Source organism: Mustela nivalis, assembly GCF_964662115.1.
Source record: "Mustela nivalis genome assembly, chromosome: 14".
Classification (NCBI taxonomy): domain Eukaryota; kingdom Metazoa; phylum Chordata; class Mammalia; order Carnivora; family Mustelidae; genus Mustela; species Mustela nivalis.
Genome location: NC_139033.1, coordinates 71,047,430 through 71,075,105, shown reverse-complemented (window position 1 = coordinate 71,075,105; position 27,676 = coordinate 71,047,430). Strand labels below are relative to the sequence as shown.

At 36.6% G+C, this 27,676-nt stretch overlaps 1 protein-coding gene across 29 annotated transcripts in view; it reads left to right on the top strand.

Moving 5' to 3' along the window:
- MYOM1 (myomesin 1) overlaps positions 1 to 27,676 on the top strand; it is a 165,374-nt gene that overhangs the window by 88,037 nt on the left and 49,661 nt on the right. For 19 of the 29 annotated variants that reach the window (XM_082698952.1, XM_082698946.1, XM_082698951.1 and 16 more), the window contains 8 exons: positions 1,692 to 1,833; positions 4,712 to 4,911; positions 6,595 to 6,651; positions 11,851 to 11,975; positions 16,150 to 16,333; positions 16,785 to 16,959; positions 19,341 to 19,462; positions 22,771 to 22,967. In XM_082698952.1, the coding sequence (XP_082555078.1) occupies positions 1,692 to 1,833; positions 4,712 to 4,911; positions 6,595 to 6,651; positions 11,851 to 11,975; positions 16,150 to 16,333; positions 16,785 to 16,959; positions 19,341 to 19,462; positions 22,771 to 22,967 (1,202 nt within the window). Of the gene's footprint in view, positions 1 to 1,691; positions 1,834 to 4,711; positions 4,912 to 6,594; positions 6,652 to 11,850; positions 11,976 to 16,149; positions 16,334 to 16,784; positions 16,960 to 19,340; positions 19,463 to 20,639; positions 20,928 to 22,770; positions 22,968 to 27,676 lie in introns of all 29 variants that reach the window. The other 10 variants (XM_082698934.1, XM_082698959.1, XM_082698955.1 and 7 more) reach the window with 1 other exon arrangement.

Below are 27,676 nucleotides of genomic sequence, written 5' to 3'. Positions count from 1 at the left end.
TGGCATGGGCCAAGCAATGTTATAAATATGCTGAAAAATGGTTCCCTGGATTCCTACTGTCTGCCATGCTCTGTTACATACTATGGATAGTCTGAACCAGGGATTCCTTGTTGTTACATTTTGGGACTGTAGCAAAAGAACATGGATGGAGGTTGCCAGCTGTCTCCTCCCAACTGAGCGGCTTTCTAGCATCCTTCTTCTGTCACTTGAGGCCTATTAACCTCAGCATCTCTACCCCTTTCTAGTTCTGCTCTAACTTCACCATTAGTAGGTTCTCCCCCCCACCCCCAATCCAGTGCTCTCAAACCCTGGAAGGGAAGAATTTTCTTCCCACCGAAATGCTCGCTTTTAGGGTCCATGATTTAGTTATGTTCTCATATAGTACTTATGCCAGAGAAGTTGCCTAAAACACTTTCCTACAGGTTCGTGGGGGCAAGAGACAGAATATTCAAAACCAAAGTGATTTGAGCTCCTCACAGGCAGTGCAAACCTATCCCAAATTCGGAAGTGCACAAATATTTCTGCCTTAATATCAAATGGCTTAGTAATTCATAAGAGTTACAGAAGTATATAGCTCATTATAAAAGAAAAGTGTTTATACAGTCAACAGAAGTGTTTTCCTTGAGATGAGTGGTTCCAACACGTCGCAGCCTCCTCTCCGGCCAACTGCAGTTATGAAGAAGGGGACCAGAGGTCAGGAGAAATTGGCAATGTGAACCCCACCTCCAGGAACCCTGCCTCTCACTGAAAGGGTTATTGACCGATTATTTTCATCCCCCTTGGCTCTCCTCCTGAAAACATCCCTGGTTCACTCATTTAGCTGTGCCTGAAGACACTGCTGAGGAAACCACTGTCAGAGGATCTCATTTCATAAACAGTCACTGCCCTCTCTTGTATAATCCTGAACTTGTACTAAACTCTGATAAACTAAGCTCAGATGTGGATATTGCATCAGAATTCCTTTCGCAAGTGTCTCCAGTCTGGGAACAAACATTTGATTAAAGTGAATGTTTTCCTTTCTCTCCCAGAATGGGAGTGACCAGCAGAGGGAAGGGCGAAGCTTCGTGGTTTTTATTTGTTCCCCTTCAGAGAGGTTGGTATTTCTGAGTAACACTGTATGCTAGATATCTTAAGAACAGACTTTCTGGCTCAGCTTCCCTTATTAGACTTTTCTGCTAGTGGTTCCTATATCTCCATATTTATTTCCTTCATTTTTTATTTTTAAAAAAGATTTTATTTATATTTGACAGAGAGAGAGAGGGAGAACACAAGTAGGAGGAGCAGCAGAGGGAGGAGGAAAAGAAGGCTGTCCACTGAGCAAGGAGTTGATGCAGAGTTCAATCCCAGGACCCTGGGATCATGACCTGAGCTGCAGGCAGATGCTTAACTGACTGACTCCCGGGCGTCCCATATTTATTTTCCTTTAAAACATTTTGGGCAGGCGAAGGCCATGAGGCAAAGGTCATGGATTCTTTTTAGAGCCCTTTCTAACATAATGTTCTTTGTACTGATGATGAAAAGCACACATTGTCATGTTGGTAAGCAAATTCTAAGACCAGAACTCGCTCTGCTTGGGCCAAAGATGTAGCTACTATGGGTGTGGTAAGAAATGTGTGCACTAAGCTGGGGATCGCTTGACTGTGATAGATCTTGTCTGAGAGGTTTAAAGGGATCCTTCTGTACCTCCACAGACGCTGATGCAGAGATCGAAGGAGCTCCAGCCTCTCCCTTGGACGTGGTGTGCTTGGATGCCAACAAAGATTATATCATTATCTCTTGGAAACAGCCAGCTGTGGATGGAGGGAGTCCTATTCTGGGATATTTTATTGATAAGTTAGTACTTAGTCTAGTTCCAGTTTGAGTGATTTAGTCATAGAGATGCATACTTGACTTCTTCCACCATTTCTACATGAAATATTTTATATTCTGATCTCCTCCTCTTTCTCTCTCTCTGTCTCTTGCACACACAACCCTATCTATTGACCTAAATTCCAAAGATAATTTTTGAATTTGACTACCAATACGAGTCACTTATTTGGCAAGAATGCTATGAATGTGTAGACCTTTTAAGAGGCCACTTTGGAAACAGCTTGTGTCCAATATATTTAATGTCTACATTCCTAGTATGCCAGTAATTTAAAAATATTAAATAATTGAAAGAATAATACTTTAAGAATATATATATATATATATTTTTAAAGAATTTATTTATTTATTTGACAGAGAGAGATCACAGGTAGGCAGAGATGCAGGCAGAGAGAGAGAGAGAGGAGGAAGCAGGCTCCCTGCTGAGCAGAGAGCCCAATATGGAACTCGATCCCAGGACCCTGGGATCATGACCTGAGCTGAAGGCAGTGGTTTAACCCACTGAGCCACCCAGGCGCCCCTACTTTAGGAATATTAACAAAAACTTATTTATTTCATAGGGTGTGGTTTCAAGTTAGACAAAAAAATAACAAATATCAATAGTATTAAATTGTGTTCTTTCTACAATTTTTTCTATTTACGTTCTCCAAAACTTAGAACCTCTGATATTTATAGTAACTGGGTCTTACACATTAATTATCCAGTGAATTTGGACAGTACAGACAACAAATTTAGATTATCAACCTAAATACATTATTATCTGACTTAGTTTCTATTCAAATAGTTGCTCCAATTCTCTTCCATTTTTCAGTAATAGAATCTAATTGTAGAAACCACTAGGGACAAATAATCTGTGCCACTGTGGTACAACAGGTTTGTACCAAGGTGTATTAAACCAAATATTTATGGTAATAAGTAAATATATGCCCATTGGGCTCAATACCATCCAGAGAAATTTTTATAATAAATCCTATACTATTTAACCCTATACTAAATACTTCCACTTTATTTTGTCATTCAGTAATGATGACCTGTGAAGTTTTTGGTAGATTTTTTTTACATCCTTAGAGACTGCTTTATTGTCTTTGGCAATTTCCAGGGGATCTGCAAACTTAATCAGTGTAAGACAAGGGACAATCAGAAGTCCATTTTGCTCTGTCACAATAAAAAATAACCATATTGCAGCTAATATTTATTAAGCATTACCAATGTGCATGACACTGTTCTAAATACATCACATATATTAACCATTAACCATAACCACCATTTGAAAGGTAGCTACTCTTATCATGAGTAGGAAACAGTTGCTGGCCCAAAGCCACATGCTAGTGAGAAAACAGTAAGTTACCTAAAGTCCCACAGGTAGTAAGTAGCAGAACTAGAATTCAAATACCAGCCTGGCCATATATTTGTGTTTCTTTCTGCTCCAAAATGCTGTAGATATCTCCAGAGCAGCTACGTTCCCCCCTTTCTTTCTGCCCACATGAGGGTTGGGAAGCACACTAGAGTATCACTGGGTCACCATGACAGCATCTGCACCGGGAGAGAGGAGGAATCTCTGGAGACAGGGGCAGCTTGAATAATCATCGTAGGCTTCTCAGCTCCCTCCCAAACCCTACACTTAGCAACTCCGGAATTTCTATAAAGACAAGATTTAAGGGTTGGTGGGGGGCAGGGATTGAAGCCATAGTTCATAGCACTTTACATAAGGTTGAGGAAAAGTCTATTGTCTTTATCAAAGAATGGAAGGGTGAGGCTGAGGAAGCAGAGAAACCTCTTGCCCTGATCACCTTTGCCCTGCCATTAAAACCTGTCCCCCATGCGAATTATTTGGGAATTAGACATGTTAGACATGGAGCCATCTTGGGGCAGTGACATAAACTAAATTTCAGTGCTCTGCTCATAAAAACTGATGAGTTAGTTAATCCTAAAGCTGTATAATTTAAGCACAGGCTGCAAGCCCCTCACCCCCTGCCAATCAGGCCCCTAACATAATATGAGCTGCCATCTTCATCTCCAGGATGTGACCAGTCTATCCCAGACTACTGTAAAAGCACCTCACCAGAAATCAGAGGTTCCAAAGCACGTAATCTCTCCCTCCCAGGTGTGAGAGTTTCCCTGCATCTCACCAATCTCATCTGTTAAGAAACAAATATGTTACAATACTCTCTTCCCCCTTCTACCCACACAGCATGTAATGATCATCAAGTGGGCTCTTTCCAGGGGTGACTGGCTAGCGCAGTCTGTAGAGCATACAGATCTTGATCTCAGGGTTGTGAGTTTGAGGCCCACACTGGGTGTTGAGATTACTTAAGAAAAAAAAAAAAAAAAAAAGCATGCTCTTTACTGTATGCTACAATATAAATAGGTATATTTAAGGTGTTAACTAATTCAAACAGTTTTATTTTTAAAAGAAAATGCATAAAGACGACAAAGAAGTCACCAATGGTGGAACTGAAGACATCAGCCAGGGAGATGTTTGGAGGATCTTTCCATTCAGTCTCTCCAATGTATAGATTGTACATACCTACCTGTTGCTTCTGTTTCTCCCCCAGAAAGTTCTTTGGCTTAGCACACTAGGCCCCTCAGCTGCTTGCTTTTAGGGAGTTTAAAGGAAGTATGCATGTTTAGGAAGGATCTGAGGTATTTTTATTTTTAAAGAAGACACATTGCAATTGAATAGAACTGAGTGGATGCAGTTAAGTAACTATTGAACCACACACTTGAGCTGGGTATGTTATGGGGAGGTCTGAAGCAATTGGTGGGGGAGGGATTTGCAGATTTGGAGCTATTAATTTAGTCACACTTCTTTTAATATAATTGCTGACCACTCTCTTTCCCTTAGGTGTGAGGTGGGCACAGATAGCTGGTCTCAATGCAATGATACACCTGTGAAGTTTGCTCGTTTTCCAGTCACTGGGTTGATAGAAGGTCGTTCTTACATATTCCGAGTTCGAGCTGTGAATAAGAATGGAATAGGTCTACCATCTAGAGTTTCTGAGCCTGTGGCTGCTCTGGATCCAGCTGAGAAAGCTAGACTTAAAAGTAAGCATTTTTCAATTTTCAGGATCTTCTTGAACCTTTTTGTCATTGTTTTAAGTAACTACAATATATCTCTTTGCAAGGTTATTCCTCCCCCCTTCCACTAGAGGGAGAAGAGACTAGGAAATCCTTTATCTATCAAACTCCTAGGGGGAAAAACGAAACGAAAACCAATTTGTTTTTAGACATGTCTCTTCACTAAGGGCTTTATTTTTTGTCTTATTTTTATTTGATTCAGAAAACTTTTCCTTGTTAAACTGAGTTCTGGGCATTCTATTTGAAATGAAATATGATAAAAGCCTGGGAAGCATTTTTATTTTTTGTTAGCACAAATATGCTTTTCTTTTAATTCTTAATATTATAAGGTAAGTTTCTTAACCTAGAATTTGCCCCTTAGCACATTAATACTCAACCCAGTGAGCATCTTTATATCAAAGGAAAAACACATTTTTACAACATTATATCTCTATACTTGAGTTACCATATTAGACAATCAAAAATAATATTTTCATATATTTAAATTCCACATCTAAACGTCAAAACCATGGTACCTGATTTATGCTCTACATTTATTTCATGGGAACCCATATTTATCCTCAGTAATAGAGACCATAAAATGACATTAAAAGATTGTTGGAAATGAACACTCACTGGATATTTCAAACTTGACTCTATAGACATTTAAGCTAGGTAAGTATTTGTCATGGGGGGGGGGGGTGCTATCCTATCCTCAAGGGGCAAAATCATCGTGGTTGAGGACTACTGGTCTATGTCATATTTGCAGCATTATTCTTACCTTAGGTACATGTGTGGCATTGTAAAAAGCTAAGTAAAAAACCTTTCTCTGGGGACTTTTTCTAATCAAACTCCTTGATTGCCTGATTGTTTTTTGCCTGCTGTCTGACTTCCCTCCCTCTTTCCTAATTCCAGCTCATACTTCATTAACTCCTCTTTTATAAATTCCAATGAAAATAAGGTTGAGTTTGTTTGAGTTGAAAATAGGTTGTCTTGCAAATCACCTTTCTGTTTTTGTATTAGCTCTGGTGAAAATCTGTTGATAAAGCAGGAGTTAAACCATTCTCTCTATCTCTTACTTGTGGGAACACAGCAATGAATTTCCTCTTCAATGAATGAATAAATAAAATGAATTTAAATGGATTTTCCTCTTTTCCTGCCCACTTACCCACTTTCCTTCCTCCAGGTCTAAACTGGTTTCTTTCGTAGATAATACTTTTCAAAATATAATGGAAAGAAATTGCTTTCATTGAATTGTACTGTAGGATTAGCTCCCCTCTCCTTTTTTTGGCTTCATTATTACACATAAATAACTACTGGGCTTGCAGTTGTTCCAGAAACATTTCTCCCAAATACATGCTATCTCTTAAGGAGAGATGAGAGAACTTACATGTTTCCAGAGATCTATACTGAACAGTAAATGAACATAGATTATTTGCTTGTGAAACTACAGTTCCAGAAATGTTGACTCCAAATAGGTGGGCTCTGTGCTCTATCAGATTGTGGGTTCCTTGAAGACACAACACCATATATATGCTCAGTAAGATTCATTAGGAAAATATGTAAGTAAACTAGTTAATCAAGCCACTTTGTGGCTACTATGGCCAGTTTATGAGTGCAGTTGAAACCGCATTTATGAACTTTGTGATTTTTACATTTATCTCTGTTCAGGTCGCCCTTCAGCACCTTGGACTGGACAGATCATTGTCACTGAAGAGGAACCTTCAGGTAAAAGCTCAGTTTCTCCCAGATACTGTTGCCAGTGTTTTGCCATGTGGTTTAGCCTTTATTATGAGGTTAAAGTGTATATTATTTAAGAAATTTTGGGAAGAATATCCTGAAATATGTAGAGATCATAAAGTAATGTATATTTTCAGAGAATCACAGTTTTTAAAAAAGGTTTATTGAAGGGGGTGCCTGGGTAGCTCAATGGGTTAAAGCCTCTGCCTTCGGCTCAGGTCATGATCCCAGGTTCTTGGGATGGAGCCCCACATCAGGCTCTCTGCTCTGTGGGGAGCCTGCTTCCTCCTCTCTGCCTGCTTCTCTGTCTACTTGTGATCTCTGTCTGTCAAATAAATAAATAAAATCTTTTTAAAAAAAAGGTTTATTGAAGTACGATTGACATAGAGTAAACTGATTTCTGTAAAACGTACAATTTGGCAAATTCTCCATGTGTATACACCTGTGAAGCTGTCACCATGATCAAAATAATGAACATAACCATCATCCCTAAAATTTCCTCATGCCCCTCTGTAATTCCTTTCTCCTGCCTCTGCCCATCACCAGGCCATCACTAATCTGTTTTCTGTCACTCTAGTTTGCGTATTCCACACTCTTAAATAAATGAAATCTTACTCGTTTTTCTCCGGTTTTCTTCACTCAGCAGAATTATTTTGAGATTTACTCATGTTGATGCATGTATCAGTTCAAGTTTGTTTTTTATCCATTTACTGTCAAAAGCTTCTATGAACATCCTTATTAAGTGTTTGTATGGACTTATGCTTTTTATTTTTCTTGGATAAATACCTAGGAGTTGGACAGATAGGTCATATGGTAGTTGTATGTTTAATTTTTTTTTTTGGTATATGTTTAATTTTTTTTTTAAAGATTTTATTTATTTGACAGACAGAGATCACAAGTAGGCAGAGAGGCAGGCAGAGAGAGAGAGGGGGAAGCAGGCTCCCTGCTGAGCAGAGAGCCCGATGCAGGCCTTGATCCCATGACCCTGGGATCATGACCTGAGCCAAAAGCAGAGGCTTTAACCCACTGAGCCACCCAGGTGCCCGTATATGTTTAATTTTTAACTGCCAACTGTTTCGAAGACGTTTGTACCATTTTACATTCCAATCAGCAGTATATGAATTCCATTTGTTCCACATTATCACCAGTAATGACGTTTCATAGTGCGTGCATAGTGGTTTTAATTTGCATTTCCCTAATACTGTTGGAAACCTTTTTTATGTATATTGCCATTTTTGCATCATATTTGAATCTTTGCCAAATCAAGTTTACTTAGTTAGTTTTCCTGTTTATTCTAGAAATGTTATAGCATTAGCTCTTAGATCTCAATCTACGTTCCATTTCAAATTAATTTTTTCTATATTATGCAAAGTAAGGGTCTTAAGTTGTTATCATTATCGGGATATTTTGCATATAGCTAAGCAGTGATAATCCAGTGATTATCCATTCCCATTGAATTGCCTTGGCACCATTGCCAAAATCAATTGGTTGCATTTTTTTTTTTAATATCTATTTCTAAAATCTCTGTTGTCAATTTTATTTTCTCTACACCAACCACACTATCTTGACTACTGTGGCTTTAGGTTGTGGTTGTTGTTGTTGTTGTTTTTAAGCTTCCAGTTTTAAATAAATAAACAAATATATGAATAAAAAATTTTAAAAGCTTTGTAGTTTTGAAATTAAGTAATATTTACTCCTCTATTTTTTTCCCCCCAAAGTTGTTTTGGCTATGCTGCCTTTGCATTTCCACATAAATTTGAAAAATCAGCTTTATCACTTTCTATAATAAAAACCTACTGGGATTTCAACTTTCTATAAAAAAAACCTACTGGGATTTCTGATCTGATTTCTATCTGATCTTCTTGTTCTATCAGTTAATAGCGTATTGGTGAAATCTCTGACCGGATGGTAGATTTAGTTTTTTCTTCTTGTAGTTCTACCAGGTTTTGATTCATACTGTTTGAAGCTTTGTTATTCATGCATAAACATTTTGATTGTCATATCTTCTTATGAATTGACCACTTTGTTATTATAAAGTGACACTCTTTATCCATGGTAATGTTTTTTGCTTAGAAATCTATTTTGATACTAATATAATCATTCAAGGGGTTTTTTTTTTTAATTAGTATTAGCATGGCATATGCTTTCCATCCTTTTACTTTTGACCTATGTGTGTCTTTATATTTAAATTGTATTTCTTGTAGGCAGCATGTAGCTGGGTCTTGGTTTTTATCCAGTTGGGTAATCTTTGCCTTTTTATTAGAATGTTTGAACAATTACATTTTGTGTGATTATTGATACAGTTGGATTTAAATCTACCATCTTGCTATTTGTTTTCTATCAATCCATTTGTTTCCTTTCTCCTTTTTTTTCTACTTTCTTTTAGATTGAGTACTTTTTTATTATTCCATTTTCGCCATGGTATCTTATTAACTATAATTCTTTGTTTTGTATTATAGTAGTTTAGAATTTTAATATATGTCTTATCACAACCTCCTTCAAGTAAGATTATACTACTACATGTATAGTTGTAAGAACTTAAAACAGCATTATCCCATTTCCCCTTTCAAGCCTTGGTGCTGTTATTGCATGGATTTTATTTGTGTATTACAAATTGCACAATACAATACTATTATTTTGGTTCAAATAGTCACGTATCTTTCAAAGAAATTTAAAAGTAAGAAAAAACTTTTCAGTATTCACTCATATTTTTATCATTTTTGTTCTTCATTTCTTTGTGTAGATCTGGATTTCCATCTGATACCACTTCCTTTGTACGTGAAGCATTTCCTTTAATATTGCTTGTAGTGCAGTCCTGCTGATTATGAATAATTTTATTTTTGTATGTCTAAAAGACATATTTCATCTTTCATCTATTTCATCCTTCTTTTTGAAATAGACGTTCACTGGTTGTACAATTCTAGATCGACAGTTTTTCTTTCAGTACTTTAGAAATGATGGTCCACTATAGTGCAAATGTGCACTATAAAAATGACGTTGTTGGGGCACTTGAATGGCTCAGTTAAGCACCTATCTTTGGCTCAGGTCATGATTTTAGGGTCCTGGGATTGAGACCTGCATTGGGCTCCAGGCATTGCGCTCTAGACCCGCACTGGGCTCCCAGCTCAATGAGGAGTTTGCTTTTCCTTATCCCTTGCTTTTCCTTATCCCTTGCTGCTTCTCCTTTTCCCTTGCTGTTTGTGCTCACTCTCAAATAAATAAATAAAATCTAAAAAAAAAAAAAAAGAATGACTATTGTTATTCTTATTTTTGTCCCTCAGTATGTATCTTCTTCTCTCTACCTGCTTTTAACAGATTCTTTTTGTCACTGGATTGAGAAATTTGTTTGTGATATGCATTAGTGTGGTTTCCTTGATGTGTCTTGTGCTTGCGGTGTACAAGTTCCTTGGATTCTGTGAGTTTACAATTTTCATCAGCTTTGGAAAATTCTTCAGCATTATTTCTTTAAACGTTTTTTTCCTGTACCCCTTCTTTCTTTTCTACCTCAGGAACTCCAGTTATATGCTACTTGAAACCAGGGGTCACTGATGCTGTGTTCATTTTCCCTTTCAGTGTATTTGCTTTCTGTGTTTCATTTCAGATACTTTCTGCTACTGTGTCATTATATTTTCCATGTCTTTATTTAACATGTTTAATCTTTGCCCTTTTGGACATATGGACTGTTCTTACAATAACTGTTTTTATATCCTTGTTGATTAATTCTATAATCTGTGACATCTTTGGTTTTGTTTTCATTGATTGATTTTTCTCCCCAGAAAGGGCTGTATTTTCTTGCTCCTTTGCGTACTTAATAACGTTTCATGAGATGCCAGACATTTTGAATTTACATTGTTTGGTGCTGGATGTTTTTAAGTTTTTATAAATGCTCTTGAGCTTTGTTCTGGGGAAATGATTTGATCTTTCAAGGCTTGCTTTTGTTAAGTGAAATCAGAACAGACTTTAGCTGAGGCATAATTTGGCCATACTACAGAGGAAATAGCCTTCTGAGTAGTACTCTACCAGATGCCTGTGAATTAGGAGATTTCCACTCTAAATGGTTGGAATATGGACTCTCCCAGGTCCTTTGAGAGCTTTGAGGTTTATTCTCTTCAGTTCTGTTGTGTGGGTTTTCCTCCACCTCAGGTGGTTTTCTCACATTGATGTGCTGGTTAGTATTCAGGTGAGCACTCCAGAGGTACCCTCTGAACATCTCTGAAGCCTCCCTCTCTGTGAAGCCCTTTCCTCCAGTATTTATCCTTGTGACTCTCTCTGTAGGTACCTTCCCTTTCTGGAATTCCAGCTTCTTCTCCTCCACTTGGGGAGACTCCCAGGTTCTACCTGGGTTCCTCTTCCTGAGCTGCTGTCTTGAGATTCTCTCCAGACAATAAGCTAGGACAGTGGTAGAGCTCACCTAATCTGTTACTTTTCTATCAGGAATCATTGTCCTAAGCCAGCTAATATCCAATGTCTATAAATAGTTGTTCCATGTATTTTGCTTGGTATTTTAGTTATTGGATGTGGAGGGTCTAAAGTTTTGCCCTACTTACAAACTAATACGTTTCATACCACAGTTTCATTGATGTTGGCAAAAGATAAGAGATTCCTAGGTCAGAGACAAAGGATTCTTTAGTCACAGCACAGTTAGACAGCACGAGCTTCCTGTTCTCATTACTTTCCTTTGCATTGTCCCCCCGCCAAGTTCCACAGGGTGGTAGGGAGCAGCACAGATGGATGCTGTACACACAGTAGATATATGTTACATCTGACAAACCCTGTGCCCAAGCTTTCTCTGGAGAAGGGCATTATCTTTACTCTCCTGGTGAGAAAACAAGTCAACTTTCTGCCCTAGAGAATATACTATCTTTATATTTTGTTTGTTTGCTATCTGAACATCCTTGAAAAGATATTCTATAAAAAGCTGATATAGGATGTATAGAAAGTATAACTTATGTCATTACTGTTTTTTAGGATCAGTAAGAAAATCAAAATTGCCAAGCAAGGAAAGTAAAATTGTGGCTTTGAATGAATGAATGGATGTTTTAGGAAGAATTTCAGAGATGAGGTAGTTCTTTATACTGTGGAGCAGTAATGAACTCTTTCTCCAGTGGGAGAGGAACATCTATGACTCTCTGCATATGCTGGTCTTCCCAGGGTGTGTGCTTTTCACTTTTCCTTGTTGTTTTTCAGAGGGTATTGTTCCTGGCCCCCCCACAGACCTCTCTGTCACAGAGGCTACCCGGAGCTATGTGGTGCTAAGTTGGAAGCCCCCTGGCCAGCGTGGCCACGAGGGCATTCTGTACTTTGTAGAAAAGGTAAGATCCTGGGATCAACATTATTACCTCAGGCCTCTGCTTAAAGATTTCTTTAAAGAAATAGAGATTAAATTTCCATTGCGTCCTGAACTCTTTAAACCCTTATAAACTATAAACAGTCTTCACCAAAAAATGTATATCACATGGAACTTTGCCTGAAAGTTCAGGGGGCTTCTGGATCCATGGAGCTCACCCATAGACTTCTAAGAGGTCCACAGACCCCAAATTATGACCCTTCTAAACAGAGAAATGTTCCTGAAACTGTAGTTTGTTCATATGGCCCTGTTTTCTAGACACTCCCTTTGTCTCCCTTCCTCTAGTAATGGCTTTTCATTTCCCTACAACTTGTCTTCCGCAGTCAGAAATGAACATTCATGAGGGTAGATGAGCCAGAGGAATAAAAGTTATAGTACTTTCAGAATACCGTCAAAGAGCTGGAGAGTTAGAGAAAGTCCTTATGTGCTGCCATGCACTTGGCTAGTACTACTCCAGTGTAGATAGTAGTGTGGCATCAGGAATTACAAACCAGCATGAGACCCTGGCTAGTGCTTTCTCTCAACTATCTTACAGTTTTATTGTAATTATGTTAGAGAGGGCAGCATATAATGAAAGCCTAAAATGGGTGGAATCATGAGAATTATATGTGAATCCATCATTTACCTGGGCAGCTGTAGTAAGTATTTCTACCCAGAAAATGGAGGTGAGCCACGACCTGGATAGGGTGTTATTTGTGGGAAGTGGCCAGTTGCAAGTGCAGCAGGAGGAATGATGGCTAGGTAAGGCCTCACTGCTCCAGGCAAAGGGCATTTAAAGAGAATTTGCTTAAAATGAGATTCTAATCCATTTGTTAAGAAAGTCTCGATTAAGATGTAATTGAAAAATGAAACAAAAGTAAGTTTATTTTATGTTATCTGTAAGAATGTTTACATTTTTATAACAGCCACGTACCATTTTATTTATTTTTAACACACCATTTTTTTTTAGAACAATGAATGAAACAATTGGCTGTACTTTTTTGTGTGTACTTTGTTTTTATAAAATTTTGTGATAGCACAATAAGCTATCATTTACTTGACATTTTACTTTCATAGCAAAATTGTAGAAAAGGTCTTTATTTGGCAAATATCATGTAGCTCAGTTAGTTTTCCTAAGATCTTTTCTCTTTCATCCTTAATGGTTTTCTGATCATTCAATTTCAGAACACCTACTAGGTCACCTTCCCTGGCAATTATTATAAGAGAATAGATATTGTAGATACATAAGTGTGTGCAAATATGCAAATATCTGCAAATCAGGTAACAACATAAAAGCAGAGATGACTATCTTTATGGCCTTTAGTTATTTCAGATCCTCAGAGAAAATTATACTAAAACTAAATTCTAGGGTCTGTGGTTTTCCTATTTTAATTAGTAAATTTATTAATTTATTTCCTTGATAAAGACATTTAGTTCATGTCTTTGAGGAGCACGCCTCACTTCTCCTGATCCCTAGCAAATTGGTAACAATAAATGGAGTATCTCTATAACATGCAATATAGGCATCTTTCAAAAGAGTCTGATTTTACCAAAATAATATTTAAAGTCTTATTGGTATTAATTTGTATATTTTCTAGATGTTAGCCTCAAATTAAATATAACTTGAGTAGCATTCCTGATTTAAATTTTTTTTCCTGTATTTTTTTAAATAGAGGACAAGACTAGAGTGGAAAATGTTTGTTTCCTGGTGTGCTTAATACATACCCTTCACTGAATCTTTTTGAAATGCTCCACAGGAAAAGAGTTCTGAATAAGCTCTGTGACAATAATTACCATCCTTCCTACAGTAATGACATAGTAACAACCTACCACTGAGGCATTTTCTTTAGATGAGTCAACTTTAGCTGCCGTTGAACATTTCCTCTAGTCATATAAACTCTAATTTCTCCAGGAAAATCTATAACTTCCCTAGACCTAAATGTATGTGAGGCTGTGATTAAAAAGTGTTAAAAGTGTTATTCCACCAGTGAACCTATTAGTCTGGAACGGAGGGAACACTTATGAGTGCAGTGTGAGTAGACAGGTCTCTCTAGGCACTGCTGACATATATGAAAGGCCCAGGATGTTGACATACTGGGGAAGCAGAACATGCCCAGAGACTAGGGCACATTTACAGAAGAATTATCCAAACATCAAACCATCCTACTCAGCTGAGTCTCAGGTTATTTCTGATAAAAAGCAGCTTCTAACGTGTTGACCTTTCTAAAGCGCAACGTTTCACATGCTCTTGTCCTGCAGCTTGTTTTCCTCCCCAGAATGTGGATGCCCATGGGAATGTGCTTCTTCAGTAACCCCCAAGCTTGCACCTCTTTATAGAACTTGTTTCCAGAAATTGCATGCACATATAGTACAAACTTGCCTTGTATGGCTGCACCTTATGCCCCGTTCTACCATGTTTGTGAGCCCTGGAATGGTTGGCATTTAATAGAGGGCATTGATGGGGCATACAGTTTGCTCAGGGTCACACAGAGACATAGCTAGGATTTGAACCTGGGCAGTCTGGCTCAGTTTTCATATACTGTATGTGAGGCTGTGATTAAAAAGTTGCCTTTCAATCTTCCCAAGCCTGCCTTCTCTGGAAAACTGGGATACTCACTCAGTGCTACCCCCACAAATTCAGAGCATAGTTGAGAGGATTAAAAAGTTACAATGCCATAAAGCTCTTAGCATAGTGAAAAGGCAGCTATTATTTTTATAATGAAAGTATAAATGACTGATAATTGTTATATGTTCCCCAGGGGAGAATGTGTCAAAATGAGTCAAAGCCCTAAACTAAAGGATTAAAGGTCTGGGAGAATTTCATCCCTCAGTTAGCAGCAGATTGACTGTTTAGGGGGAATTTATCCTTTCTACCCTCCCACCAATAATGACATAATCGTGGAAGATTCTACAAAGGACTTTAGAGGTTACCTTGTCACATTTGCTTATTTTATGAATGATGAAACTGAGACCAAAGAAGGTCACATATCTTGTTATTAACAAAGCTAAGACTGCAATGAATGCCTCCGGTTCCTTTGCACGATACCACATTGCCTCCATTTCAAGTCAATGAAGGTTATGCCAAGCAATATATCAGTATTCTTATAGTCCCAACAGTGTATCATCTTTTCAGTTGGTCACTGTATCATGAGGGTTGGATTTCTAGAAAAGTCTCTTGAAAATGTTTAAAAGTTCTGAAGCAAAATCACTTCTGCTAACCTTGGGGCAAAATTGAGGGTTCAAATAGGCAGGATAAAGGATTACTGAAGACCAGTGGTAGTTTTCTCACTATATTCTCTACCAAAGAGCAAATCAATACCACATCCTTTTAAGGATTTCAGAGTCACCCTAGATCATTTTATTTCCAAGAAAAGAATTGCTTTAAATTTAGTTTTTCCCATTATTTATTCTAAAATATAGGGAAGGAAAAAAGAAACTCTAATTCAAAACAATTCATTCATTCAGAAAAAAAAAATTGTTGATTATCTGGTATGTGCCAGATACAATTCTAGGCTCTGGGGTATAACAGGGAACAAGACAACTCCCTGAACTCATTTCATTGAGGAGATGACAAATAAATAACTTAATTTCAAATACAGATAACTGATTTTGAAAAAAAGAAAGCAGAGTAAGGGATAGAGCATGATGAGAAAGGAACAAAGAACTCTTTTAGATTCTTTGATAGACTAGGCAGGGAGTGATCAAGAAGGCTTTTTTGAGGAAGTGGTATTTGAGTACAGACCAGAATGAGATTATGAGTCATTAAATAACACTCAATTAAAATGAAACAGTTTATAACAATGAAGATTTAAGGATTTTGTATAGCATAATAAACCTATTTACCTCACAAAGAATTAGAAAAGTATCTGATCCCAAACTGTCTTCAAAATAGTCTTTTATAAGTAGATCGATGATCTTAGTTAACAAGTCAGTGAAGTATTAAAGTAGCATATTTATCAAATAATCCAAAGACATATTTGATTTAGAGAATCCTCTGGACTACAATGCTTCATTCCTAATTTCCTCCATATCGCTTCTTCAGTTCCACTCATAACAGGTAAGTAGTTTGTTGACTGATAACTAAGACTGCCAGATGCCTGGCTCAAAGTTCCCATCTATTCTTGCTGTGCTGTGAATGGGTCTCTCTGTTGGGTCTGCAGTGTGAAGCAGGAACAGAAAACTGGCAGCGGGTGAACACAGAGCTCCCTGTGAAGTCGCCTCGCTTTGCTCTGTTCGACCTGGCTGAAGGGAAATCCTACCGTTTCCGTGTCCGCTGTTCTAACTCAGCAGGAGTTGGTGAGCCCTCAGAGGCAACGGAAGTGACGGTGGTAGGGGACAAACTTGGTGAGTAGAGAGTTTGGTTGAACAAAACTGATTTGAATTCAATTCAAGAAAAAAAAAATCCCCAAAGCAAGAATCTCATTAGAATGTACCCATCCGGAAATAGAAGTGGTGACATCCTTCTTTCACATTATAAATTTAACTGATGACTATACCTTACTGATACATTTTAAAAATTATTATTATGAGCTATGAAATTATGAAAAGTAAACTTCTCCAGGAGTTTCAACAATATTGCTAATGTATTTTTTTTTCTGGAGTATTTTCATTATGCCCCCAAAATAGCAATTTTTTAAAATTTTCTGCTTTAACAAATATAAAATAAAACAACTATATGTTTGATATGATTACTTATATAAACTTTATATATGTATGTGTGTGTGTGTTCATATGTGATAAGATCAAATTTTTTGAAACCACCCTGAGTTTGATCATTATTTTCCTCCTTTGTCAGATATCCCCAAGCCCCCAGGCAAAATCATCCCAAGCAGAAATACAGACACATCAGTGGTAGTTTCGTGGGAGGAATCCAAAGATGCTAAAGAGTTGGTCGGCTACTACATAGAGTCAAGCATTGTTGGCTCGGGCAAGTGGGAGCCTTGCAACAACAACCCTGTGAAGGGCCCACGGTAACCGCAATGTTGGGGTAGAGGGGTGCTGTGGGGAGCCTTCTGACTCTAGAGCAGGGAGGCTATGAAGAGGAAATGCACAGCAAATGAATCATTGAACATTACATCTAAAACTAATGATGTACTATATGTTGGTTAACTGAACATAATAAAAAATAAAAATAAGAAATTAATTTTTAATTTAAAATAAAATAATGATCCCCCCCCCCGAAAAAAAGAGAGAAAATGCAGCCATGGACCCATAGAGCAGCACAAATATCCAATAGAGGGAGTTTGTTTTTTTTTAAACATTATACTTTAGAGGCACCTGGGTGGCTCAGTCATTAAGCATTTGCCTTCAGCTCAGGTCATGATCCCAGCATCCTGGGATCTGCGCGAGGCCTACTTCTCCCTCTCCTTCTCCACTGGCTTGTATTCCTTCCCTGTCTCGCTGTCTCTCTCTCTCTCTGTCAAATAAATAAATATAATCTTAAAAATAAATATAATCTTAAATAAATATAATCTTAAATCTATATTTAAAAATATAATCTTAAAATAAAAAAATAAAACATTATACTTTAAATACCCAAATGAATTTAAAATTGAACATAATCTACTGCCATATATTTGGGGAAAAAAAGCCTACTTATGATCTTGAATACTTAGAAACACTAATGCCAGCTATGATGAATTCATTTTATGGTATTTTTCTGATTCTTTTTCTTCATACCATTTGTCCTTTTTACCCCTCTGTTCTGGTCTTTAATATTTGGTGTGATACTAAATTTCAAGGATCTAGTAGACTCTAGCTGACATAAAGTACCCAGGCATTTTATTTATTTAATTATTTTTTTAAGAGAAGGGTGTGGTATAGGTGCAGGGGGAGAGGGAGACAGAGAATCGTAAGCAGGGTTCAGTCTCAAAAACCCTGAGATCATGACCTGAGCTGGAATCAGGAGTTGGATGCATAACCTATTGAGCCACCTAGGCTCCCTTCCCCTAAGCATTTTAAGTGAACAGGAAAGAACTATCAGCATTTTACAAATTCTGAACATGGTTAAACTCAGTGCTAAGGACACAGTAATACCAACAGAGGGGCATTCAGAATACTTTGCAACTTCTTTATATCTGTTTCTAATCTGAAGAGAGTTATTTTTTCTTGCTTTCAAATATTTTATCAATCAGCTTTTCAGGTTGATGATGAATTCTGACCTGCAACCAAACTCTGAGACTCCTTTGATTTACAACTAATCTGAGAGGAGAATTCCACCCCCAAAATTGCCAAACAGGATTGCTATTTTCTGGCATGACCACATCAAACACCAAGGACCCCCATAGGATGAGTTGTTTCTTTTGTAGAACAGGAGAATAGAGGCAAATCAATGAATGGGAGAAAGCAAGAGATTCATTTAGCCCATTTGTTCATTTCACTTTTGCTGTGCATTCCCAGCCTTTTCCTGGGACCATTTAGAAATATTTATAGAGGGTTAGGCAGGGTCTGCCTTTCCACAAACAGATAAGAACTTCTCAAGGACAGACACCATTTTTTATTCATCTTTGTGTCCACAATACCTAGCTCAGTGTCTGGAACACTGAAGTGCTCAATAAATATTTGCTGAACTGAGCTGACCTGAAGGATTGGCCTAATTTATGACTGCCTTCATTAAATAGTCCAACATTACTAATGGTGATAGAGTCATTAGCAGACCTGTTATTTCCTCTGGTTATAGTCTTCAGGATGGATTAAAATGTTAGAGTGATTCATGAAATAGCTACTTATAGCCATAATAGCTATTAAGGAGTAAGGTTGTTTTATGTGTAAAACTTCCCATGAATTCACACCTCATTACAGGATCCTTAGATCTAAATGGTAATTTATATTTCATCTTATTTTCAAATTCTAGTGTAATTTCTCAAGTAATTATACCTCCCTGGCATGCAGGGAAGCAGGGACTACTAGGCCTCTATAACAAGGAGCAGCCAATGTCTTACAGTCACAAGTATATACCTGAAATAGCCTTTAATAATATTAGTACCACCTATTATTTACTAAATGCCTCTTATATGCCAGGCCCTGAAATAGGCACTTTAAATACCTTTTCTGGCCAATCTTACACAAAAATTATTATGGAGGCATTATTATATCCATTTTACTGATGCACACACCAAAGGCTCAGAAAAGTTAAAGTACTTATTCAGGAAAAAGCCAGCACTCTGCATTGTTTGATGGAGGGAGTTTAGAAAATTGCCCTAATTAGCTTCCTTCTTGTCTAATGCACAAACGTTACCTGATCTCTGTCCCTCTGCTTCCTCCTTTTAGAAAACGAATGGTTTTTATAAAGCCAGATCATTCAGTTAAGCTGAAACCATCTTGTCTAATTTCCCCCATCCTTTCCTTTTAGATTTACTTGCCATGGATTGGCGACTGGTCAGAGTTATATCTTCCGGGTTAGAGCAGTGAATGCAGCTGGACTTAGCGAATATTCACAGGATTCAGAAGCGATTGAAGTTAAAGCTGCTATTGGTAAGTTCCTTATGCATAACTTGGTAGATAAAAATGGATTTTTTAATAAGTTATAAAGGAAGATACCATCCTCTCCGGTAATTGTCTAAAGCTTCTAGTACTGCTTGATGATTCCATCCCCAGGTGATCATTTTCTCTGACTCCAGGCGACAGCTAACCTTCTGTAGCCGTCATTTTACAGATCTTCACCACTTATCCAGATTCTGTGTGCACCCATAGCCTTGTCATCTTCACAAGTCTGAGTTTCCTTAGATATTTCCCACTGTGTGAAACTCCATTCTAACTTCGTTCTCATGCTGGGAATGTGGAGGGCCATCCGGTTCCTTGAAGCGGTATATCACCCATAACACGGATCATTTTGTACCTAAAAGCCATTTCACCTGCGACAAAGCCTGGCTTGTTTTCACTAACTACACATTAACATGCTCTTTATAAACTCCTCTAAATTTTGTACAAGACACATGTGGTTGCTTAATCATATGCTACATCTCTGCTCACAAAGTAACCCGCAGAATAAAACTGGTAACAAAGTAATTGTATGCATGTACATAATGTGCCTTCCAATCTTCGATAAAGTAGGGAAGGGACCCAGGTAGTTCAGAGCACCAAAAATGAAGTCTGTGATAGAGTAACCCATATTTGAAGGGAAAGTTATTTCATACCAGTTATCTTCAGTTAGCATGCTGTATTACTTTTTAATAGTCTCTAGAATATGAATAATAGTGAACTTTTTGTTTTTTTGAGGTTAGGAGGTACAGGCCATTAATTATTCAATAATGTACGTAATTCTCACTGTTATAAAATCAGGATCTTTAATGTAAGTCTTGTGTACTTTATGATCTTTTCCTCCCCTCAGTCTGTTGAATAATAAGCCTTAATTTCTTTCAAAAAACGTCAGAGGTTTGCTTTTTTTCTTAAATATACTTGGGTTCTGCAGATCAAAATGGTTCCTGTTCTGTTCGAGGTTTTCTGTTTTCATTTCTTCTTTTCCCAGAATATGGAGAAGTTGAGCTGTTTCCTTGGTGTAAATTATTTCTACCAGCCTGAGTGATTTCTGTTAAACTAAGATTACTTTTGTTCTGCATATGGTCCTGTTTTTCCCTTTGTTCTGTTAAGTAAGAGCAATTTGTACTGTGTCTGGGCTTAAAGTGTTTCTGTTGTTATCTGGCGATTATAGGGGGAGGAGTGTCTCCAGATGTGTGGCCTGAACTGAATGATACACCTGGTGGACTAACAGACTCCAGGGGAGGCATGCATGGAGCCTCCCAGCCAACCTTTAAGAAAGATGCTTTGCTTGGTAGCAAACTTAACAAACCTTCACTACCCAGTAGTGCTCACAACTTGGGCCAAACAGAAGTGAGTAAAGTAAGTGAAACAGTTCAGGAAGAGCTTACCCCATCACCACAGAAGGCAGATATTAAGGGGAAAAGTAAGTCTGACCCTCTGAAAAAGAAGAAGGACATAGGTGAGAGTCGAAAAACTACAACTGTTCCATCTGTCTCCCATCAGTGTCCTCACCTCATTGTCTAGATCACATTCTTCCATCTGTGTTTACTTTCATCTATGTTTATTCTTCATTCGACATGTTTTCAGCTATCCATTTGCAATACTTTTGTCTAGTGAATTGTAAAAGTAATTTTATATGAGTTTGGCTTTTGTATTTACTTCACTGTGCTTAATGACAATAGAGTAAAGTATTTTGGTTATAGAGTCCTTTTTGGTTTCCCTGGCAGACACAACTCTGGCCTTATTTTGCTAAGAAAAGCAGAACTGAGAGCTGGAAGAATTTGACAATCACAGCCTATATAGGGTCCTTTGAAATATTCATGTTTAGTACAGGTATAGGAAAAATATTTTACAAAGAAATCCCATTTCTTCAGGATCATAGCTATTAACTTCTGTTGTTCATCTTCAGGTTTTCAAGTTATCCTTCATATTTAACTCAAATAAATATGAGTAACATTATCTCTTTGAAGTGCCATGAAGAGTTTAACAGGGTATCATAATCACATAAAGCTAAATTCTGTGCTGTATGAATCACATTCCCAGAACTGATTTATTTAAGACTATTTAGCAGCAAGCTCAGAATTTTCTTATTAGGATATTTGGTACTTGTGGCTTTTATATTTTAGATGAAATGATAAGCATATACTGATACTTCACCCCAGCTTCTGTCACTTCCATTTTTTTAAAACTTTATTGTCCCCTCAGCTCAAGATGAGATATTCATTTGAGAGTTGATGTTTAATATTGCTCTGTAATAGGAAGAGTGAGAGAGAGAGAGGGAGAAGAAGTTGTTTTTTTTTTTTAATATAAAGAATGAAGGAGGTTTGTGAGGGGGAAAGAGAAACAAACATTTTTAAAATCTTTATTCTTCTAAGACTCTTTTGAATAAAAATAGTTCTTTTTCCCCCTGTAATCCAAATAAATATTCAGAAAATTCTATGATGTTATTGCATATCTAGATGGGTTTCTTTCCACCATCTGACCCTCTCTTTCTTTATCAAAAACTATAATTTAGTAGTTGGGCAAAAAGTTGATCAGAAGCCATATAAATGAAGAGAGACTTTTAAAACATCCTCCAAATGTTTTTCTGGTTAAGAACTAATAAACACAGTGACAGCTATATAGTATTTTGTACTACATGAATAATAGTCCAACATCAGGTTAAAAATAATGCAGCAAAAGGTATTATATACTAAAAGAAAAATATCATATGGCAGATTGTGCCCGTTTTTGTTTTTTATTTTAAAGATGGCATTTAGCTGAGCTCCAAATAAGATTTTTTTCTGTGTGTAGATAGAACTTGTTTAGTCATAAAGTCTCACAAGGGTATGTATGCCTGAATGGTGAAATGCTAACCATTTGGAAATAATATGGAAATTCTCCGTAAGTACATTGAGACAGAAGTTGATATACATATTTTCTTCAAGGAGCAAATAAAAACAAAACCACGTAAAGAAATGAAATATATATCTAGGGAAAAATATTTCTTCTTATGGGGAACAGAACCATTTTTTAGAATATTGCACCATTTTACTTTTAGTATTTCAAAAATTATTCTTCTGTGGAAGTAGGGGGGCAGTTCCTTTTTGTCTTTGGAATAATAATTACAGTACACTTTTCACTGTTTTTTTTTTTTTTCCTCATACACCAAACTGGGTGCCAAGTTACGGATCTGTCTCACATTTTAGTTTTATACTGCACGACCCTAGTGCCCTCCCATGTGGCACAAATGAAACAAGCTTAATGTGCTTAAAATCATAAATGCATTTCTGTCTACTCATTTGCTACTCATATTGCAACAGCTGCACCCTCTCCACCCTGTGACATCACTTGTCTTGAAAGTTTTCGTGACTCGATGGTTCTTGGATGGAAGCAACCAGATAAGACTGGAGGGGCTGAAATTACTGGCTATTACGTGAACTATCGTGAGGTAATTGATGGAGTACCAGGAAGATGGAGAGAAGCCAACATCAAAGCTGTCAGTGATGAGGCATATAAGGTAAATGACCTTCTGTAGTGTGGTGTCATATATATGACGACATGTTCACTTGCACACACATGCACACCCACACCCACACTCAGCGCCTTGTAAATGATTCATGTCATTTCTCCAGTGTCCATTGTCTACGTGACTTTTGTCGGAAATATACCAAGGTAAATAGAAGTAATCTGACTGATCAGGAAGGATTGGTATTTTCTGATTCATACATATAAACATAATAACTTCCTAGAATATTTACTATAAAATGTTTACTTGTGGTAAAAGTAAAAGTTTATTTCAAAACTTACAAAATTTCTCTAATCAATATGCTGCTAGCATCAAGGGTCCCAGGATCCAAATGACTGCATTTTTAACTTTCAGTGTTCAAATCATAAAGAATAATGGCATGAGTCTGACGCCCAGCCTCAGCTCACCACTTGTGAGGTATCCCCCACCATAGTGTCATCACGAAGGAGTAGTCCACATGTGTCTACCCACAATTTCTTTTCTTCACTGCTTTGTCCATCTCAGAGTACTTGAAGGGTCTCACTGTTGCCATAACTACGGCTCCCCTCTTTGGAGTGTTGTCAGCTAGAGGAAAGTCACCTCCCTTTATACTTCCAGAACCCCATCCTGTGAGGACAAGAGCAGGGTAAGGCTGGGTGAAGGAAGCTTTCCCAAACTCAATGCCATAGTTCTTAAATTTAATGCTTAAAATTTATGAAATATCACAAACATACTGAACACATAAAAATAAAACAAGAATACATAAAACAAAATTGTATTTTTAAGATTATTCCATGTTGGTGTGTAGCTATGATTTCATTATTGTATGGTATTCTGTTGTATGAGGGTCTCATAATATACTTTTCCATTCAGTTATTGATTGATGTTTGGGCATTTTCACATCGATAGCTATACCAAACAGTGTACCTATGAACATTTCTGTACATGTCTGCTGGCACATATATGCACTAGTTTCTCTAGGTTATTACCTAGAAGTAGAATTGCTGGGCCAGAGAATCTGTTTATCTTCAATTTTAGTAGATTGGAGTATGAGAACTCCCAATTGTTGCACATCCCTTTAACACTTGGTATCACACATTTTCAGTTTTGACAATCTGGGTGTCAAATGAGTCTGAATATCTTTTGCTATATATACATACTCCATTTTGAAATCTCCATTTATAACATGCCTGTACAAAGTTTTTGCCCATTTTTCTAAAAGATTTTCTTACTGACTTGTGAAGTTCTTTATATATTCTGAGCTTAAAACCCTTGGTAGCTGTGGAAGTTGTGTCTATCTTTCTTGCTCATTGGATAGTATTTTCTTCTCTTTATGGTAACAACACTAATTTTAATACCAAACTCATGATTCCCAGACTTAACGACATTTGCCGTGCCACTAGTGATTGCTCTGCCCCCCCCCCCTTTCTTAAAGAGATGCCTTTACCATCCAAAGTCGTGGGGATATTGTACTAGATTTTCTTCTATAAGCTCTGGTTTGCCACTCACATTAAAGTCATTACTTTACCTATAAATTTTGTGTGTGATGTAAAGGTCAACATTCATTTTCCCCCTGTAGGAACACCTAGTTGTCCCATCTGTTGAAAAGTTTGTCCTTTATCTGCTATTGGGCTAGGCTATCTGTATCATGTATTAAGTTTCTTTGAGGTACTTGTCTGCTTCTGTGTTTTCTGTTTTGTTCCACTGCTCTGTTTGTCTACCACTGGACCAATACCACATTAATCATTACCATTTCATAGCACATTTGGTAACTGGTAGATCAAGTTATCTCAGTTTATTTTTTTTATTCCATGGCTATTCTTATCCCTTTGTATTTTGATATAAATTGTATAATTAGATTACCATGTTCTACCAAAAAATAAGACAAGCAAGAGCAAACACAATAAAAAAAATTATACTAAAACTTTTGAGAATTCTGATTGGGATTGCATTGAATCCATAAATAAATTGAGCAGTAAATAACATCTTTAAAATATTAAATATTCTAATATATGAACATGATATTTCTCTCCATTTATTTTGGTCTTTAAAGTTTCTCAATAAAGCTTTATAATTCTCTATAGAAGTTTTGCACATCATTTATTATTTTTTGTAGGTATTACATATTTTCAGGGTTTAAATAGTGTGGGTTTTTTTTTAAGATTTTATTTATTTGGCAGACAGAGATCACAAGTAGGCAGAGAGAGGGGGGGAAGCAGGCTCCCCACTGAGCAGAGAGCCCGATGTGGAGCTCAATCCCAGGATCCTGAGATTATGACCAAGCCCAAGGCAGAGACTTAACCCACTGAGCCACCCAGGTGCCCCTAAATAGTATGTTTTTATATCATTTTGTTATTGCTGGGATAGAGAAATATACATCATTTTTATATAGGTTTTTGCTAAATTTTCTTATTGTTTCTATAAGTTACCTATGAGCTCTTTTTGATTCTGTGTAAATCATCATATCATCTATAAAAGACAGTTAACTTCTTCATTTCCAAATTTTATATTTTTTGCTTCATTTTTTTAACTTTCTGCTTAAAATCTTTGATAAAATATTGATAGATGTGGTGGTCCTGGTCATTCTTGATTTGATTTTTGTCTTAAAGGAAAGCATTTCACCATTTTACCATTAAGTATTATATTTCCTATCAGTGTTTGATAGACAGCTGAAGTAAGTTTCCTTCTGTTCCTAGTTAAGAAATAGTTAAAATGAAAAAAAAAAGAATTAGTTAAAATGATGAAATCTTTTTTTCTGAATCTATTGAGATGCTTATATGATTTTTTCCCTTTAGTTTTAATGTGGTATATTCCAGTAACTATCTAATGTTGAAATAACCTTGCCTTCCAGCCATAAATCTAAGCTAGACATTATGTATACTCTGTCTATATATTACTGGATTTTTTTTTGTTTATTGTTGTTTAGTATTTTTGCTTCTATGTTTATGAATGAAATTACCCTGAGACTAGAGTTAATTTGGTATAAATACCTGACAAGGACAGTACTGGAAAGGAAAATTGAAGGGTAATCTTACTTTATTGAGATATAATTAACATATCATAAAATTCACCCAATTAAAATGTTGCTTTATATATTTTGAAGGGGTGTTATTAGATGCATGCAAAGTGACTTTCTGTATTACTAAAAATATATTTCCCTTCAATATATATTATCTGTTATTAATATAAATTTATCAATTTTCTTTTGGTTGGTGTTTGCATGGTATATAATTTTTTCCTTTGACTTTCTATCTATCTTTAACTTTATGCTTTATATATGTTTCTTTTTTCTTTTTAAATTTTTTTTTAAGATTTTATTTATTTATTTGACAGAGATCACAAGTAGGCAGAGAGGCAGGCAGAGAGAGAGGGGGAAGCAGGCTCCCTGCTGAGCAGAGAGCCCCATGCGGGGCTCGATCCCAGGACCCTGAGATCATGACCCGAGCTGAAGGCAGAGGCCCAACCCACTAAGCCACCCAGGCACCCCTATATGTTTCTTAAAAATAATATAGAGTTGTATATTTTTCTACCTGAGAGTCTTTGTCATTTAACTAGAGCATTTAATGTTTTTATTACTTTTTTTGAAAAACCAATCATCTTTATTTTGTACTTTCTATTTGTCCTGCCTGTTCTGTTTCAGTTTCTATCCTAACCTGACTACTTTGGAATAGTTATTTTTTTTCCTTTAGCCATCCCCTTTTCCCTCTACACTACCTTGAAAGGTATAGACTCTGGGTTTCTGTGTTTGTTTTTGGTGGTTACTGCAGAAATTACAGTGAGCAAATTAGCAGTCTGAATTTATTCTACTGTTTTACTCTTGTCTGAGAAAAATAGGGCCTCAGAATACCTAAGCCATTTATTCTATTCCCATTGTATGTTTCTGTATGTGTGCTTTTAAGTCAATTTTTAATTCAAAAGTATTGTTGTTATTGTTTTCTAGTTAGTAATTATTTAGATTTGTCTAGATTACATTAGTTTCTCTCCCCTCTCCTCTTGAAACTCTAACATGTATTTGACATTTTCATTCTGTCTTCCACGTCTTTTAATCACTCTGCTCTCTTTCATCCTTGTATCTTTTTGAACTGTGGTCTGTGTAATTTCTTATAACTTTCCATTAGTTTACAAATTTGCTCTTCTTTTGCATCTGATTTCTTGTTAAACACATCCACTATTTTTCTCTGATTGTATTTTTCCCTTTTTAAGGTTACATTTTATAAAGTATTTTATAGTTTGCTATCTCCTGCAGATATTTTATTTTATTTATTTTTTTAGATTCCAAGTTTTTATTTAAATTCTACTTAGTTAACATATACCATAATATTAGTTTCAGGATTAGTCCTACAGATATTTTAAGTTTGTATTTTATATTTAAAACATAGTAAGCATAGCTATTTTTCTAATCTCTGATGATTCTATTATCTAATATCTTTGCAGGTCTGTATCTGTTATCATTAGTTTTGTAGCCTGGCTCATGATGTCTTATTTCCTATGTTTGGTTATCTTTGATTGTGGGCTGCTCATTGTCATTAAAATATTTTCATGAATAATTTGAGCTTTAGGATGAAGGCATCTTTCTCTGTAGAGGATTTGTATTTGCTTCTGCAAGGTGCCTGGGGATACCACCTGTTCAGTTTTTTTTTTTTTTTTTTTTTTCTTAAATACAAGGCTTTAATTTTTTGGACAATCAAGCAATATGAATTTGCACTGTATAAAGGCAGGTT